We start from the raw sequence: 17412 nt of genomic DNA, 5'->3' as shown, positions 1-17412 counted from the left end.
TATTAATAAATGTAAAGAATGGAAATAAAAAAGCATTTCTAGGTTCTTATTCTTTCTAAGGTTAATCAATCAAGATTAACAATAAAAACTTCATAAAAATTGATACTTTATTTTTTCATTACATACAGAGATAGCTTTACAGGGGAATTTTTAGGGTGCTTAAATTATTAGTCTGTTTGTTTTTTAGTTTGATTTAGCTTTAGCTTCGTATGGTTCTTGAATACTACATAGTCATAAAAAAACATTGTCTGAAACAGTGCAGATAAAATAAATAAACTAACTTTTACCCAGTGTGTGTAGAAATTGGGAAAAATCACCTGAGCACAAAGAACACAAAGCCATGTTCATTCATCTTTGTCGTAAATAAGGGCTTTGTAGGGGTCAGGGTCATGGTGGATCCAGAGCGTATCCTGTTAATGCTACTGTAGGTGCAAAGCAGAATAGCTCACTCAGACCTAAGCATAATCGCTGTGTTCTTACCTGCCTAAATATATGCACCGAGGGGGAAACACACCAGGGTTCCATTCAAACAGACTAAACACTGCATATGTTACAGAGCCCATAAAAAGCAACACAACCAACCAGAAATCCTAATTGCACCCAAAAATTTCAATGCATGGACCCCTTATTTATCACATTCATGTCAAAAACAGTGGATTACTGAACAGTGAATTTTTCCATTTACATAAAATAAACTAGCATAAGTTACTTGTCCAAATATATGATATACCATATACCATAATATACCAATATACCATAATGCCATGTTTTCTTGCTAAACCTGAAATAATATATATATATATTTTTATAGAATAAAGATTTACATTTGATATGATCTACAAATTTCTGTAGATGTTCAAAGGAAAGACACGTCCTCTTCCTTAAACATCGCACACAATTAGAGACTGTGTATTCCTGTTGAAATACTCTTTATGCTACCACACACAGCCTTGACATCTGTAGGTTTAATGTCGATAGAAGTTGGCTAAGAAGACATTTGATATATATGAGATGTAGAGGTATGAAGGCCACTGGCACTGGTATTCCTTCCAACTGCGTGTGTCAAGTGTAAACTCACACGTATGAAAAAGCACACGTATGGTAGCACTTGATGTAATGCCATGATGGAAATTCCTATAAAGTACATTTAAGTACGATTGCACACACTGAAGTGCAATACTAGCATGATGCTAAAAAGATTAAGATTCTAGTGACATATACTGATCAACATGCACATATCATGAGCACATTTGGGAGCCACCATCTACTTATTCTTTGGTCATATGTGTATATATTTATCTATATTTTAGATAACATTTAGGGGCTTGGGATGATTGTGTTCCACTAGAAAGCAGCCACCAAGGCAGGCAGCATTTTTAACAGCATGTACATGCTTAGATCTTTATGCTGGTTTGAGGAAAGAACTGCATTTGCATCTTCTTAATTTGTGGGTGTTATTATTAAGTTAAGTGCTATGTAGCTATGTTATCAAGCGAAGAGTAGCCTTGTCGTGTTACCAGAGACATGCAGATGGGTAATATATTAAAGGAAAAATTACTGGCCCTTTTTGCTGATGGGGGAAATTTATTTTTACAGGCTTGGATTGGGCCCACTTGTTCATGTAAAAGGAAATGTTACTGCAAATCAATTCCAGGTTTATTTGGCTCATCCCCTTTTATTCTACATTAAAACATTACCTCATCCACAATCTTTTACTGTGTGTGACTTTTGTCTGTGACAACAAAATCAGGCCCAAACTCGTAATCTATAATGCTGACTTTATACAGCCCTTTCCTCTACCATCATACAAATAACAAAAAATAGGGTGTATTGTTTAGAACAACGTTGTTCATGACTCCAGTACATCATTTCCAGGGACTTGTGCAATGTATGCCAAAGTGAATTAAAGCTGTTCTCACAGTTTGTGGTGTCCCATCATCTTACCAACACACTTTCTGTTGTGTTTTACACATCCATCAGTAGCTGCCACTAGTTTGGGATCCATCCTTAAATGCTTTCAGTAATGATGTACAAAATGTTTCTCAAGCTTGTTGCCTACCATTGTTGCCTTTTGGGAACAATGATGGCCAAAGACTTGTAAGACTGGAACATAGCTCATGTAACAAACAATTCTAGGAAGAATTGGTATATGTACTTTAAAAAAAAAAGCAACACGTATTAACTCATAGCTATCATATTTGATGCCTAATCCTCACAAGAGACACACTCCACTTTTGGATTTGCCTCAAGAACAAGACTGATCTTGTGATCGTGTTATAACACAACAAAAATGGATTTAACCAAAAACTAAAAAAGGTGGTACAATCCAGAGGTGAACTTTAGTCACCTTGTTTTGTGTCTACAGAAATTTGTTGTCAGGCCCCAGTTGGTCTAGTGGCATACTGGAAGCATCTGATGCATTGCCCTGCTCAGTGTTTCCCAGCAGTCCCTCTGTTCTGGGGTGAGGCCACTCTCACCATTTGCCATCCATTTCAGTGGCTGTGTTGAATCCCTAAAGTACCTTGCCTTCTCTAATTCAGTTCTAGCAGATGGAACAGGTTTTGGACCCTGATGACGATGGGTTATTGGAGGCAGCCGCTGTAAAGCAAATGAAATATATATATATATATATTTTGTTTACCAAACAAACACCATGTATGAACTCTTCAATGTGACCTATGTGTATTTCATATGCACTACTGGTAAAAAGTTTGTATATCCCTGCTCATAGCAAGTCTTCTTTTTGTACTTTCCTGGTCACTGTGTCATTTGTGTTATAACGTTAAACAAATGAAAACTGTTCTATTTTAAATTGTTCTTTTGCACTCTCTCAACCAACATCTCAAGAAAGCTTTTTACTTCTTCTACTGTTTGCCATCTAATTTTAAGAGCAATTTTTTGAAAGAATACTGCTTATGTGATGTCTTTCATCAAACCTGTTTTGGCTGCTGCAGCTTCCGCTTTCGCCTTCGCTGCTTCTTCAGCCTCCTTCAGTTTCGCCTCATACGCTTCCTGTAAAGCCTTCCACTCTCTCCGGTTGTTCAGGATGCCATCATACATGGGTTGGATGGCTTTGTGGAACCGTGAGAACTCCTGCAGAGGATATTTTCATGTAATACTTATCTTTCTCTTTAGAGCACCAAGCTTGGTATTTTAAACCAGTAGATAATGCAACTTTAGCAGTTAAGATGTTATTATAGTTGTCTCCCAAATAATACCTTGTAGACAAAAGTGCAGACAAAGTCTATAAAACCACACTGAAGCTTGGGCAGTTCTGCAGCTTTGTTCCTGTCCATCATGGGCTAAAAATAGAAAAAAGGTAAAGTATCATTTATGCACCAAATATTAACATTTCACGTCAGCACCTGGTATTTTTGTAGTACTACAATTTGGTGCTTTTGGCTCAGTTTGTGCTTCACAGATCAATTGAATAACTCACACCTACCATAAAAATGATACCTGCACCCAAATACACCGCTTTTTGGTTCACTTTGTGCATGTTAAACTGCAATAGAGTTCAAGTGGAACTGGAACGAGACTGTTTTGGATCATCTCAGATAGAGCAGTTGTTTTGGTCTCTACCGTGATTTTTGTGTTCTTAGCAGAACTGCACAACTGAAGAAAGTACATTCAATTCAAACAGACTTAATGCTGCTTGTGTAAAATCACCCTAAGGTTCACATCAATGATCCTTTTCAATTAAAGTTTGCAAGAAACTTTGAAGGAAGTGCCTACCGAAGCCTTCAAATCCTAATTAATCATAACTATAAATTGCTTGTCATTACACACTGGACAAAATTGTTGGTACCCTTCGGTCAATGAAAGAAAAACTCACAATGGTCACAGAAAAAACAAAAGTAATAATAAATAAAAATTCTATGAATGTTAACCAATGAAAGTCAGACTTTGCTTTTCAACCATGCTTCAACAGAATTATTTAAAAAATAAATTCATGGAACAGGCCTAGACAAAAATGATGGTACCCCTAACTTAATATTTTGTAGCACAACCTTTTGAAGCAATCACTGCAATCAGATGATTCCTGTAACTGTCAGTGAGACTTCACCGCTGCACCTCTCAGCAGGTATTTTGGCCCACTCCTCATGAGCAAACTGCTCCAGTTGTTTCTGTTTGAAGGGTGTCTTTTCCAGACGGCATGTTTCAGCTCCTTCCAGAGAGGCTCAACAGGATTGAGGTCAGGGCTCATAGAAGGACACTTTAGATTAGTCCAATGTTTTCCTCTTAGCCATTCTTGGGTTTTTTTTAGCTGTGTGTTTTAGGTAATTGTCCTGTTGCAAGACCCATGGCCTGCGACTGAGACCAAGCTTTCTGACACTGGCCGGCACATTTCTCTCTAGAATCCCATGATAGTCTTCAGATTTCATTGTTCCATGCACAGATTCAAGACACCCTGTGCCAGATGCAGCAAAACAGCCCCAGAACAGAACAGAGCCTCCTCCATGTTTCACAGTAGGGACAGTGTTCTTTTCTTGATATGCTTCATTTTTCCGTCTGTGAACATAGAGCTGATGTGCCATGGCAAAAAGTTCCATTTTTGTCTCATCTGGCCATAAGACATTCTCCCAGAATCTTTGTGGCTTGTCAACATGTAGTTTGCAGTCTAGCTTTATGATTTGTTTTCAACAATGGTGTCCTCCTATGTCATCTCCCATGTAGTCCACTTAGGCTCAAACAATGACGGATGGTGCGATCTGACACCGATGTTCCTTGAGCATGAAGTTCACCTTGGATCTCTTTAGAAGTCTTTCTGGGCTCTTTTGTTACCATTTGGATTATCCATCTCTTTGATTTGTCATAAATTTTCCTCCTGCAGCCACGTCCAGGGAGGTTGGCTACAGTCCCATGGATCGTAAATTTCTGAATAATATGTGCAACTGTAGTCACAGGAACATCTAGCTGCTTGGAGATGGTCTCATAGCCTTTACCTTTATCATGCTTGTCTATAATTTTCTTTCTAACCTCCTGAGACAACTTTTTCCTTCGCATCCTCTGGTCCATGTTGAGTGTGGTACACACCTTGTCACCAGACAACACAGTGACTACCTGGAGCCCTACAGTATATATAGGCCCACTGACTGATTACAAGATTGTAGACACCTGTGATGCTAATTAGTGGACACACCTTGAATCTACATGTCCCTTTGGTCACATTATTTTCAGTCTTTTCTAGGCGTACCATCATTTTTGTCTAGGCCTGTTCCATGAGTTTATTTTTTTAAATAATTCCATTGAAGCATGGTTGAAAAGCAATGTATGACTTTCATTGGTTAACATTCATACAGTAGAATCTTTATTTAATATTACTTTGTCAGATTAAAGTTTTTTCTGTGACCATTGTGAGTTTTTCTTTCATTGACCGAAGGGTACCAACAATTTTGTCCACGTGGGTATACCTGCTTGTCATTATGATATGCAGTATAGGAAATAGAATAAACTACTAGAAATAGGTGCCAACTATCTGAGACTCACAATGGGTTGTTGCTCAAGTACAGTCCTCTCTAAGTCACCTTGCTCCCAGAATTCAGCTGCTACTGAGAGTGCAACCTGGGTAGACAGGAAAAAAGTTATACAGTACATCTGAGCTCCAGCACTTTGTTTTGACCAGATTACTCCAACCAGACAGACTCACCTTGCTCTGAACCTCCCATGGTTTGGTTATGGCTGACAGATCACAAGCAGTCATCATCATGGCCCTGTTGGTTCAAACGAAAATGAACAAAATGCTCTTAATAAAGCAGTTAAACAAGCAATCAAGATAATATTTCTTTTTTTAGGTCTATATATGATCTATTGTTATGTTTGGTGCTCACATTACAATTTCCTTCCTTGTCGTTTCCAGAGACATGAATTCGACCCATTTCTTCTCATCCTCATACGTCTCAGAAAGATCCACAATTTTCTGGAACATTGTCCTCTTCCTGTTAATGTTAGAGAGCTTATTTCAAAAGAGCCAAGATTTTAATTAATGATATGTGAAGCAGAAATATTACAAATACAAGTGCACATGAACGTCACTTCATTTGGTATAAGCAGTTACACCAGTTTTGTTGAATTCTGGATTCTGATTGGTCTGAAGGTGTTAATTAATTTTCTACAACTGTAACTCTGACAGTAGTGCAGCTACAAATAACAGGTTTATATTAATGCTCTTTACACTAGCTTTTCTTTAATTTTTAACAAGAACAGCTTGTTTTGATGTTCCCCAACATTAAATGCAATTATAAATAAATTTAAAAAATAATGTTAGGCGTCAATAAATAAAAATTGTAATTGTTGTTAAATCGCTGCTATTTGTAAAACACACTGCTCTAAGGAAAGTCTGGGTTGCCAAGTCTTTGGTTTCAGACATTTCAGATGTTTCAGACATTTACATATTGCATACATTATATTTGACTAAAATGCTTGCATTAAAATAGTTTACCTTACCCAAATTATATTCAACCAATGATAATGATACAACTGTACTAGATGATAAGACAAGGGTTAGTATCAAAACAAAATCTTAAAACTGTAAATAGTTTTAATATAAGGATTAATTCACCCACAGAAAGACTTTGTTCACCACATGTCAACCTTAAGGTAAAATGATTTTACTTATGCGAGCATGTGTTTGTGATTATTTGGTATGGACATATCATATTTTGAGTTTTGGTATTTGAGCTAGATTTTGAGTTAGTTTAATTAGCTTTGGGCAAGTGCTGATTAACCAAAGGGATGGTTTTGTTATACAGTTCTGGCAACCCTAAGGAAAGTGACCACCCTTGGGATGAAGCAAACACTATTGTTTCATCACACCAACCTGAAGTTGGTTATTTAAATCTATAACATATAGGACATGAAGGCGTTTCATTCTTTATGTCCACCATAGTTTAATTAGTGTGTACTCAAAATGTACTCACTTGAAATACAAGGCAAGGTCAGTTGCAATAATGGCGATGTCGATTAGGTGGAAAACGTGCTCTGTCTGTCTTCTGTTCAAGTTTTGGAAAATGTTTAAAGACTGTAAACAAAGCAAAATGTCCAAATCAGTCTTTTTGTATAGCAGACTGAAATATTTTTGCAAGATTTTTGGCAAGGGTCATATATATTTTACCTCATCTCCAAGTAAAAACTTGCCGAATTCTAAATGATGCCTTTCCAGAATGGATGATCCATGAAGTTTTGCTAATGGATTTTGTGATCTAAAAACATATTACAAACAATACAACTGAAACACTGTGATACTACAATGACATGACATGCTCATATTCCACTATGGTTAGTGAGAGTGACTTACTTCACTTGGTAGAGATTATTGGTGCCCCTGTGGTCGATATCATGTAGGAATCCAGCAGTGATCATAGCCATGACCTCCAAATCTGTGTAGTATCGCTTCAGCTGCCCTGTCTAAATCCATACATTATTAAAACGTAATTATAAATCCCACAGCATAAAGTCTCAAATTTAGGCTAAACTTTGCTTAAGGATGTTTAAATTGTTCATACCGTTAGTAATGTAAACATGGTTTGTCCAACATTGAAGCCATGGCGCCAGTTGTGATAGGTGATCTTTCTGTAGCCCTTGCTCACTGAGTACATGAACCGCACTAGAACCTAGTGGAGAAAATGTTGTCTCGTCATTAGATATCTAAGATCTCACATTCTTAACTGGTTTTCTGTCTGGACCAAGACACTATAAGTATTATGTTTTATCTATTAAGTTGTATGGAATTACATTGCCTAAGAGTGAATTTTTAGCTATGCTGCGATGTTGCAATATTGGAAATAAAATATCTTCTATTTAACATGTCATAAACTAACGGAATATATTTTTATCTGCATTGCTAATTAGCATGAATACTGACCTCCTGAGGAACCTGAAACTTCTTTACAACACCAACTTCATAGTACATCTGGATGCCACACATCACCAGATCCCGTTCTGTGCAGTCAAAGTCGGAAAACCGGAACTCATATATCTCAAATTTGTTTTTTCCTGGAAGTTCTTTCTTCTACATAAAAAGATAGACAAAGAAGGAAACAGTTAGGTCTATATAGATAATAAAAAACAACATTAGAGTAAAACATTTTGGATTAAATCCATTTGGTGAAATTAATTTGAGTGTCCTAAATGGTTATGTCAAAAAACCCCACTGGGGTTCAAATTTATTCAGCAAATTGAAAAAGATCTGAATATTGCACCATAAAATACAAGAGCCTTGCAGGTTTTGTTATGAAATTGCAATGTGTTGGGCTGGGGGTGATATTGTTACCAAGCTCTGTTATATTTTAATATCATTTATTATACAAGGTAGACTATATACCAGGATCTGGGAAAGTTCTTCCTCCTCACAGTCTTTTGGCTCTTTCCCAAAGTACTCCCTGGTTTTCTACAGTAACAAAAAACAAAACATCAACAAAATATGCAATGTAATATCACAGTCCAATTTCTTAGCTTAGTTCATTATTTGTGACTCAGTAACTATGCACCTAAGGCTTACAAGAATATTCTGAATCTCATCATCTCGACACTTGACGTGGTAAAGCACCATGTCCTGGGCGATGTCTTTCCTGTTTTCTAGTTTATTCATCTTGTCGTAGGTGTCTGTGTTGAGTGCCGACCAGCCCAGAAATTGGGTCAAAGCCTTTAAAATCAACAGTGTTCACTAATTAAATAAAAGACTTATGATTACATAAAAAAACAAGTAGTTAGTTACTAATAATGTGCTGGCTTTTCATGATTATAAAAAGAAAAATTATTAAAAAAAAAAAAAAAAAAAATCTACCTCCATTAGTTGTTCATCTTGTTCATCAAATGGCTTGCCATCTTTCCTGTTATAGAAAGTTGCTACTCCTACTATTTCTTCCTTTTTGTTGACAATTGGCAGAGACAGCACGTTCTTAATGGTCCAGCCGCTGTCATCAAGTGCCTCACGCTATACCACAAAGATACAAACGCATGCTTGATGTTGGAGACTTGAGATATTAATATGTCTTTCTTCCGGTTTAGTCTTGTCTAATTCCCACTCACAACCAATTTGATGAGATTTGGTCAAATTTTTCAATTCTCACCCATTACTACCAAAAAGAAGCGCGAAGGTTAGGACATCTAAAACATCTGAAGCAACCATGTTAAAATGTTGCTCATATTAAGTCACAGAGGAGATGAACACTTAAAAAAGCCCTAGTTTCCCTCTTTCGGATATGTCTGGAGAGACTGACAGAGGAGAAAGTAGCATTATCTACATGCCCACCCCAAGGCCACAGCCAATTAAGTTTTTTCAGACTCTGGCCACAGATGGCTGTAGCATCACTGGGATCCAAACGTGCATTGTCTCGAAAATAGGATGAACGCTGTTTTTGTAATAAGTCTGTCTGTGTTTTTGTCCTGTTTCTGTCTACTGCCCTGTTACTTGCCCTGTCTACTTGTCCTGTTGTTAATTGTTTGCTCCGCCCACTTCTTGATTACCATGGACACTAATTGTACTCAATCTTTCCTCCAGGTGTGTTGTCTTTGTCTCTGATTGTCTCTGCTTTGTCATTGGTTCCTGTCACCTATTTATACTCTGTCCACTTCTCTGGTGTTAGGTGTTGTTGGTGTAGTATGTTGTCTGGTTATGTCTCTGTTCCTGTTCCCTGTTCTGCTCAGTGTTCTGTTCTGTTTTGCCTGCTTATCTGTTGCTTGTTTCTTGTTTTTTGTCATTAAATCTCAGACTGCATTTGGATCCTCATTTTCCTCTTTGCCTCACCGTGTCTCAACGTGACAGAACGACTAACCCAAATGGATCCAGCAGATATCCTGTTTTGCCTACGCCAGGAAGATTCCTCAATTGAGGAATACGTCAAGGTCTTTTTGGACCTATCTAACCAGGTGGACTTTGGCGAGAAGGCCCTGAAAGACATCTTCAGGCATGGACTGGAGACCAAGGTGCACTACTTAATGCCGGCTGGCCGAGAAATGGGGTCGTTGTCAGACTTTGTCAACTTAGCGTTGCTCCTGGGCGGGTCCGCGTTAACCATGGGCAGTGGAGAGACGGAAGCCAGCCTTAAAATTTTTTTGGGGGGGGGCAGCAAGCATCGGGGTCCATGGGCTACGGAGCAGAACCATCCACGGAAGCCCGAATGCCCTACAGTGCCTCCGTCCAGCCCAGTCCCGTGCACACCTGTGACCGAGCCAGTTCACATGGCTACCGTACCGGCAAGCTTGGCTGAGGCCCGTGCGAACCGGCTGGTCTCCAAACTGGCGGATACCCCAATGAGGTCAGCTCGGGCGGCCGGCATCCATAAGCCGTCGGCCTCACCAGCCGAACCGACCGGGTCGTCGGAACCAGATGGGCCGTCCGGGTCGACGGAACCAGCCGAACCGACCTGGTCGACGGAACCAGCCAAACCGACCGGGTCGACCGAAATGACGGAGTCGGATAACGCAGTTGACATGGTTACACCCAAGCTCCCTGAACTCTCTGCCTGGCCTGAACCAAACAATTTTCCTGTTTTACCTGTCCTGTGTTTCGTTTCACTGGATTTGCCAACCCCTCTACCTCCTGTCCCAGTTTACAGGCTCAGAGCACCCCAGCACCACCATGGGTTGCAATCATGGCCAGCTCACTGAGCGCATCGGCAGCCCTGCCCTGGTCTCCTGCTCTGGTCTCTGGCCCCGCCTGTGGCACCGCCCTGGTCTCCGGCTTTGCTCTGGTCTCCGGCTCCGCCTGCAGCACTGCCCTGGTCTCCAGCCTTGCTCTGGTCTCGGGCTCCGCCTCCAGCACCACCCTGGCCGCCAACTCCGTTATGGTCTCTGGCTCAGCCTGCGGCACCACCCTGGTTTCCAGTCCTGCTCTGGTCTCTGGCTCTGCCTGCGGCACCACCCTGGTCTCTGGTCCTGCTATGGTCCCTGGCTCTGCCTGTGGCACCACCCTGGCTCCCAGGTCTGCTCTGGTCTCTGTCTCCACCTGCAGCACCGCCCTGGCCTCCCGCTCTGCCGGCTCCGCCCTGGCCTCCTGCTCTGCCGGCTCCGCCCTGGCCTCCTGCTCTGCCGGCTCCGCCCTGGCCTCCCGCTCTGCCGGCTCCGCCCTGGCCTCCCGTCCTGCCACCCTGGTTGCGCCTTCGCTCCACCCTCTTGGGCTGGTTTCTGCGGACTTGGGAGTGTCAGGAAGCCGCTCGGGGGAAGGGGGGGGTGTTCTGTAATAAGTCTGTGTTTTTGTCCTATTTCTGTCTACTGCCTTGCCCTGTTGTTAATTGTTTGCTCTGCCCACTTCTTGATTACCATGGACACTAATTGTACTCAATCTTTCCTCCAGGTGTGTTGTCTTTGTCTCTGATTGTCTCTGCTTTGTCAATGGTTCCTGTCACCTATATATACTATTTGTCCACTTCTCTGGTGTTAGTCGTTGTTGGTGTAGTATGTTGTCTGGTTATGTTCCTGTTCCCTGTTCCGCTCAGTGTTCTGCCCTGTTTTGCCTGCTTATCTGTTGCTTGTTTCTTGTTTTTTGTCATTAAATCTCAGACTGCATTTGGATCCTCATTTTCCTCTTTGCCTCACCGTGTCTCACCGTGACAGAGTTATTGCACCAATAAACACCTCGAATATGGCAGCATAAACATAATTGGAAATGACTTGGAAATGCTTTTTTACCCAGTTCTACCCTATATACATGAGGTTGTGATTGGCTAGTTTTGCTCTGATTTACAGAAGATACAGAAAGACCATCCATCCCATCCACAGAGAAACCAATTCTCCGTTTTTTTAGACAGCTGCCCACCCTTTGAGAACCTCCTGATTTCACAATTTCATGTGAAATGAATGTGTACCTGAAATTTGAACATGTCCTCTGCTGGTGCGTTCATGATATTGCAGATCTAAAACAGTGGAGAAAATTAAAAACAAAGTGTTCATGTGTGGCTTTTGGGCCTAATACATTTATTGTATGAAATGTATTTGTGCCAAAAAGATCAAAAGGGTTACACATACAAAGCCACTTTCTGCTACATAGGTAGGTAGGCCGCTCGCCAGTGCCCAGTGGTCTGCAGGTGGATTTCTGTAAAAATTGTCATTTATTAAACAAATAAATCCCAGTGCCGGTTAACTCTTAATTTAGAAAGGCTTTTGTATAATTTTCTATAGCAGCAGTTCTGACAGTAGTACAGCTACAGATCACAGGGTTATATTAATGTGCTCATTCTAATACGTTATAATTTTTATAGCTCCAGTTGGACTCTGTGATACTAAAGAGGAGATCTGAACTCCATGTGATCCTTACACCAATTACAACATTTGTTTGACTGTATATTTATAATCACACCCTCCAGTGTCACCCATATGAGGATGGGTTCCCCTTTGAGTCTGGTTCCTCTCAAGGTTTCTTCCTTTACCAATTTAAGGGAATTTTTTCCTGCCATTGCTGCCTGAGTCACTTCAGACTTGCTCATTGGGGATAAATAAATACATATTGTGAACTATATATCTAATAATAATTTTGAATTATATTAATCCTTTATATTATTCCTTATGTTTACCTTCTGTTCTATGTTTATGTTCTGTAAAGCTGCTTTGAGACGATGTCTATTGTAAAAAGCGCTATACAAATAAAATTGAATGGAAAAACTTGAAATATAATACGGACTTGGATAGCTGAAACACTTTATAAGCTGACTAAATGTGTAATTATTGATATGATGAAGTGTTTTGTGAGGAGATGTTTATGAAGCATTCATAGAAATAAATCTCTAGTGCAAGATGTCACAGAAACAGGAAAGTCTTGAAGACAGCAATGCTGGAATTTTTTGCAGTTTCTGTGCAACATGACTACATGACAAGATTTCCACTCACCAGCCCCTTTTTTCTTTCTCTTAAAGTTACTTTTTCAAGCGATATGAAAATGAGAGGATCTGAATTTGTTGTTAATAACTGCTATTGTGTAAGCAATAAGATTTACATTTCTAGTATTTAGCAGACACCCTTATCCAGAGTGACTTACATTTTATTTAAATTTATACAACTGAGCAATTGAGGGCTAAGGGCCTTGTTCACTGCCCAGCAGTGGCAGCTTGGTGGACCTGATCATGACCTTTCAATCAGTAGTCCAACACTTTACCCACTAGGCTACCACATCCCCCAAAAACATGAACTAACTTATCTGTTGGACATTCCATGATGTTAAAGGAATCAAATAAGAGTATGGTGTTTCATTGTTATTATATTTTGCAAATTACTGTGGTAGGAGAGGAATAACATACTTTTGGATGTGCTGCTATTAGAAAACGTCCTACTTATTTCACTAAAAGAATAATGCACTGTGATCTTAATCAGTCCTTAAATTGAACCATAGACAGAACTTACGGTATGACTTTGATGTCCTCTTTTCCATGTAAAATGTAGTCAATGACTTTGTAGAAGATGATTTCCTGTGTGAGCATAAACTCATGAGCATCCATGGTATTTAAGTTATTTAGTGAAACATCAGAGTCATTAAATCACCTACCCTCCCATCTGGAGTAACAGGACCAGAGTATGGTGGTTGTTCTCCCATCAACACAGGCCACACATCAAAGAACTCCTGTCCAAGACCACATACAAGATAGAAGAGTCAGACAAACACTGTGTGTTGAACCATTAGCTATTAATAAATTTTTTTATCAACTTTTTTGGCAGCAAAACATTCTGGCATATGAAGTAGCACAGCATGACCTGAACAAAATGCAAAAAGTAGGTAAATTGGCATGAACTCTTTTCAGATAACCAAACCTGCAATTAAAGGCATTTGAGTCGATTTTTTTAATAGTAGAGAGGAGCCTGGGATGTGGTTGGTATGCACATTTCATTACTAGTGGAGCAAGGGAGACATGAGAATCTACAGAAAGTAAACTAAGAAGAAGCCATCAGTAATATCTAAACTCTCTTCTTAGTTTTTTTTTCAGACACCACTTTTGATTTGATGCACCTTTTCCTTGGTCATGTCCAGCAGACCGACAGAGTAGCGGTCACAGTTAAGGTATGCCCGCACTGTGTACAAAGCTTTGTGGAACTGACGCTCGATATCCGTGAGCTCTTCAAACACTTTGTTAGCAGACCACAGAAGCAGCTGTACAGAAAACATCACATAAATAGCACATCACGATACTTGACGACATTTCTGTGATTTATGATATGCATCAAAATATGTTTGTTTGCTTGAAAACTAGTAGATGCTTTTTAAACATGTTTTGTTAATATTTTAACAGTTTAGAGAATAAAAACAGTACAAGTTTTTGATGTCAAAAACACATGCTTCCTGCTTCTGGAGTTTGTAATTGTCATTTAATAAAATGCAGAAAAAACATCCTTAAAAGATATTATGATGCCCATGACATCCTAGAAAAAAATATTTTTACATAATTTATTACAAAATAAGTATTATGTTGTTACACTGCCCAGACCTAGCTGAGATTGTGTGAGAACATACGAGACACACTCACCTGGCCTTTACGTGTCTCACAGTTATGTAGATAGCTCAGATGGTAAATCTTTAAGTTCAAAGTGCCAACTTTTAGATACTTTAAAAAAAGCTGTAAGTGAAACACAAAGACTTCACATTAGCACTGAGGCATAACTCATGTAATTAATGCATACAGATAGAAAACTGATCAATTGGAGATCTGTTAAAGGCCTAATAGTGGCTCTTTTACAGTTCTTAAATTTGAATCCACAACCTTCTGGTCACTAGCACCAACCAGATCCATTAACTACTATGATAATTAATCTCAGTGATCCAGAGTGAGGCAGAAAATACTCAAACTAACACTTATACAGGTAGAACAGTTTATATGCTTATCTCTGCGGTGAATCACTTACATCTTCGTCATCGTCTGTGAAATAGGGTCCATTAGTTTTATTGACTGCCATGATGACCGCAACCACATCTTTGCCATTCATGATGGGAGAAGCCAAGATGTTGCGGGTGGTGTATTCTGTCAGCTCATCAACAAACGTACTGAAGTAGCTATTCTGGAATGAATAGTTTTTTGTTTTTTTTATTTACAGTCATTAAAAAGTATGTTTGGTTCAAGGAAAAGATTTCTGTTACTGGACATACACTAAGGACCAGCGCTGGTAAATAACTTAATTTTAAATAAATGAATTTCACACTGACTAATTTTTTTAAATAAGCATTTCTTCAAAAATATTATTATGGCTGAACAGCCATAATAACATTTATATTTATATTTATATTTATATATGTAACTGTAACTATTAAACTTTTTTTTTGTTGCTGACACACAAAATACAGTGCCACAGGTACAATAATCCTCAAGCCCAAAAGGGTCATGACATATTGAAATAAATGGATTATGTCAAGAGGATTTAGCAGTTCTAAATTATGAATCTAGTACCTTATGCATCTACGAGATGATAGCCAGTGGTATCTGTCTTTTTAAATTAAGTTATAATACAAAAAGTACATTATGGTGTTCCATTGAAAAATGGATATATACACATCTTACCTCTTTAACATCCTTGACATTGATGTTTTTCTTGGATTGGGCGACATGCCCGACTATGCCGATATCAAGAGGGAAGACAATCTCAGAGTCGGGTGGAACTACACAGTCTTCCAACTTTGATGAAGCGTTTACATTAAACAGTCGAGTGGCCAATTCAGCTACACCGTTCCTTTGCCTGTACATGAAAAGGCTGCATCGGTCAGCATGGATGAGAGCACTGAGTCTCTTCAGGATTTTGAAGATCACCTTCTCCATATTAACATTCTCCTGCATATCTTTGATCAAATCAAAGAATATCGTTCCTTCCTCCACCTGACACACCTGTTTAAAAGAATCCAAATCCACTTTGGACTCTGGGACTCCTGTTATGGATGCCACAGTTCCAGCTTTGAGCTTTTTTTCAAAGTATCTCTTCGCAAACTCCAGGTTTCCATCAAGAAACTTCTCCACATCTTCGCTTTTGACGCTCATCTTTGCTTTGTAAGCACCACAAGAGGTTCAAACAAGGTTCAAATCTGGTCTTGAATTTCAATTTCAAAAAGCTATATTTTACAATTCATAATTATTAAGCAGTGGAGAAAAAGAGGGACTGGGAGCGATACCTGCAGCAGCAGGGGCGTCCGAGCCAACCGTCAGCAAGGTGTTTCCCTAATAGTGTTGAAGGTGAACAAGGATCTGCTCATGCAAAACTGATCAGGTGATCTGCAGCAAAGCTGGGGTCCACTGCCTCAACAGAGTGTCTTTATCCTCTCTAGTCTATCTTCTCTGTGTCAACAGAAAAGAGTCACTGTGCAAAATGTTTCAATTAAAACCACCTCAAGAAAGAGACATACTGTACTGTATGTTAAAAAAGTTTAGTTTGTCTCTCATCTCCCTCTCTCAGGCTGTCGCATTGCAAGCTCTTTATGTTCTTATTAAAGACACACACCTCATGCCTAAGCCCTATTCAGCCAGGCCACTAGTTGATTATCTCAGCACCCTGGTCCTCTCCTCACTGCCACCAAGAGAGCAGTAAAGAGAAAAATAAGGAAAATTATCCACATTTACTCCACATTTAATCCACTGTAAAAGCACAATGTACAATGCACACTAGTATTCTTACATTAAAAACAAATAAAAAGCTTTGATATTTGTAGTGCCAAGTGCAGTGTCCTTAATTAATAATTTGTCCCATGTTAAAGACCTGGAGTTTAAATAAAAGATAAGCTAAAAAATGTCAATGGCCAATAATCCCTAAATTCAGATCCAAAGTACATAGGCTATCTATATAAAGAGTCGATAAACATCTTAAGCAAAAGGTCAGGAGGATTATTACCACATTAATAGCTTCATATCTCTGTATAGTGAGCTGCAGCAAGCACAAAGCCTGTTAATACGGCAAACAAAGAAAGTGAATCGTTTTTTAATCTTTTTATTCAAAGTGCTTATACAATTTAATTCTTATTTTCATGGTAATTGTCATCATAACACCATTGTATTATATAGTAAAACCATGTAGTATTTTTATTGTTGTTAATAATAATAATAATAATAATAATAATAATAAGAAGAAGAAGAAGAAGAAGAAGAAGAAGAAGAAGAAGAAGAAGAAGAAGAAGAAGAGAAGAGAGAATAAGACAACAAAGAAGAAGGAGAAGATGAATGTGAGGCAGTTCATATAACAACTTGCACAGCCTGAATTGCTCCTAATTGCTATCCAGTCCAGTTAGCTAGTATAATAAATAAACTATTTCACAATACTATTGGTTTGTATGTTCTCCCATTGATTTAAGGATTTCCTCCAGGTAATCCAGTTCCCTCCCCTAGAAATAAGACATACAGTATAGGCTGTTAGGCATCTCTAAATTGTCCATATTGTGTGAATGTGTGTGTATGTGTATGTTTAATTGTGCCCTGTGATGGGTTGGAGCCTTGTTCCCTGGGGTAGACTCTAGAC

General features: G+C 39.0%; 1 protein-coding gene across 1 annotated transcript; it reads right to left on the bottom strand.

Moving 5' to 3' along the window:
* Positions 1-1264: 1264 nt before the first annotated feature.
* On the bottom strand, positions 1265-15947 carry pde6b (phosphodiesterase 6B, cGMP-specific, rod, beta). The gene is made up of 22 exons (XM_027140044.2): positions 15477-15947; positions 14827-14979; positions 14451-14540; positions 13937-14077; positions 13478-13552; positions 13336-13400; positions 11968-12034; positions 11808-11855; positions 8786-8935; positions 8501-8644; positions 8324-8389; positions 7865-8011; positions 7506-7613; positions 7298-7407; positions 7115-7202; positions 6921-7021; positions 5832-5939; positions 5651-5714; positions 5491-5565; positions 3219-3302; positions 2937-3093; positions 1265-2598 (listed from the first exon to the last, which is right to left on the bottom strand). Exons 1-22 carry the CDS (start codon positions 15945-15947, stop codon positions 2543-2545), a joined length of 2568 nt encoding a protein of 855 aa, XP_026995845.1. The 3' UTR covers positions 1265-2542.
* Positions 15948-17412: the final 1465 nt, after the last annotated feature.

This window comes from Tachysurus fulvidraco, chromosome 21 (genome assembly GCF_022655615.1).
Source record: "Tachysurus fulvidraco isolate hzauxx_2018 chromosome 21, HZAU_PFXX_2.0, whole genome shotgun sequence".
Classification (NCBI taxonomy): domain Eukaryota; kingdom Metazoa; phylum Chordata; class Actinopteri; order Siluriformes; family Bagridae; genus Tachysurus; species Tachysurus fulvidraco.
This window is presented reverse-complemented; position numbering and strand designations above follow the sequence as displayed.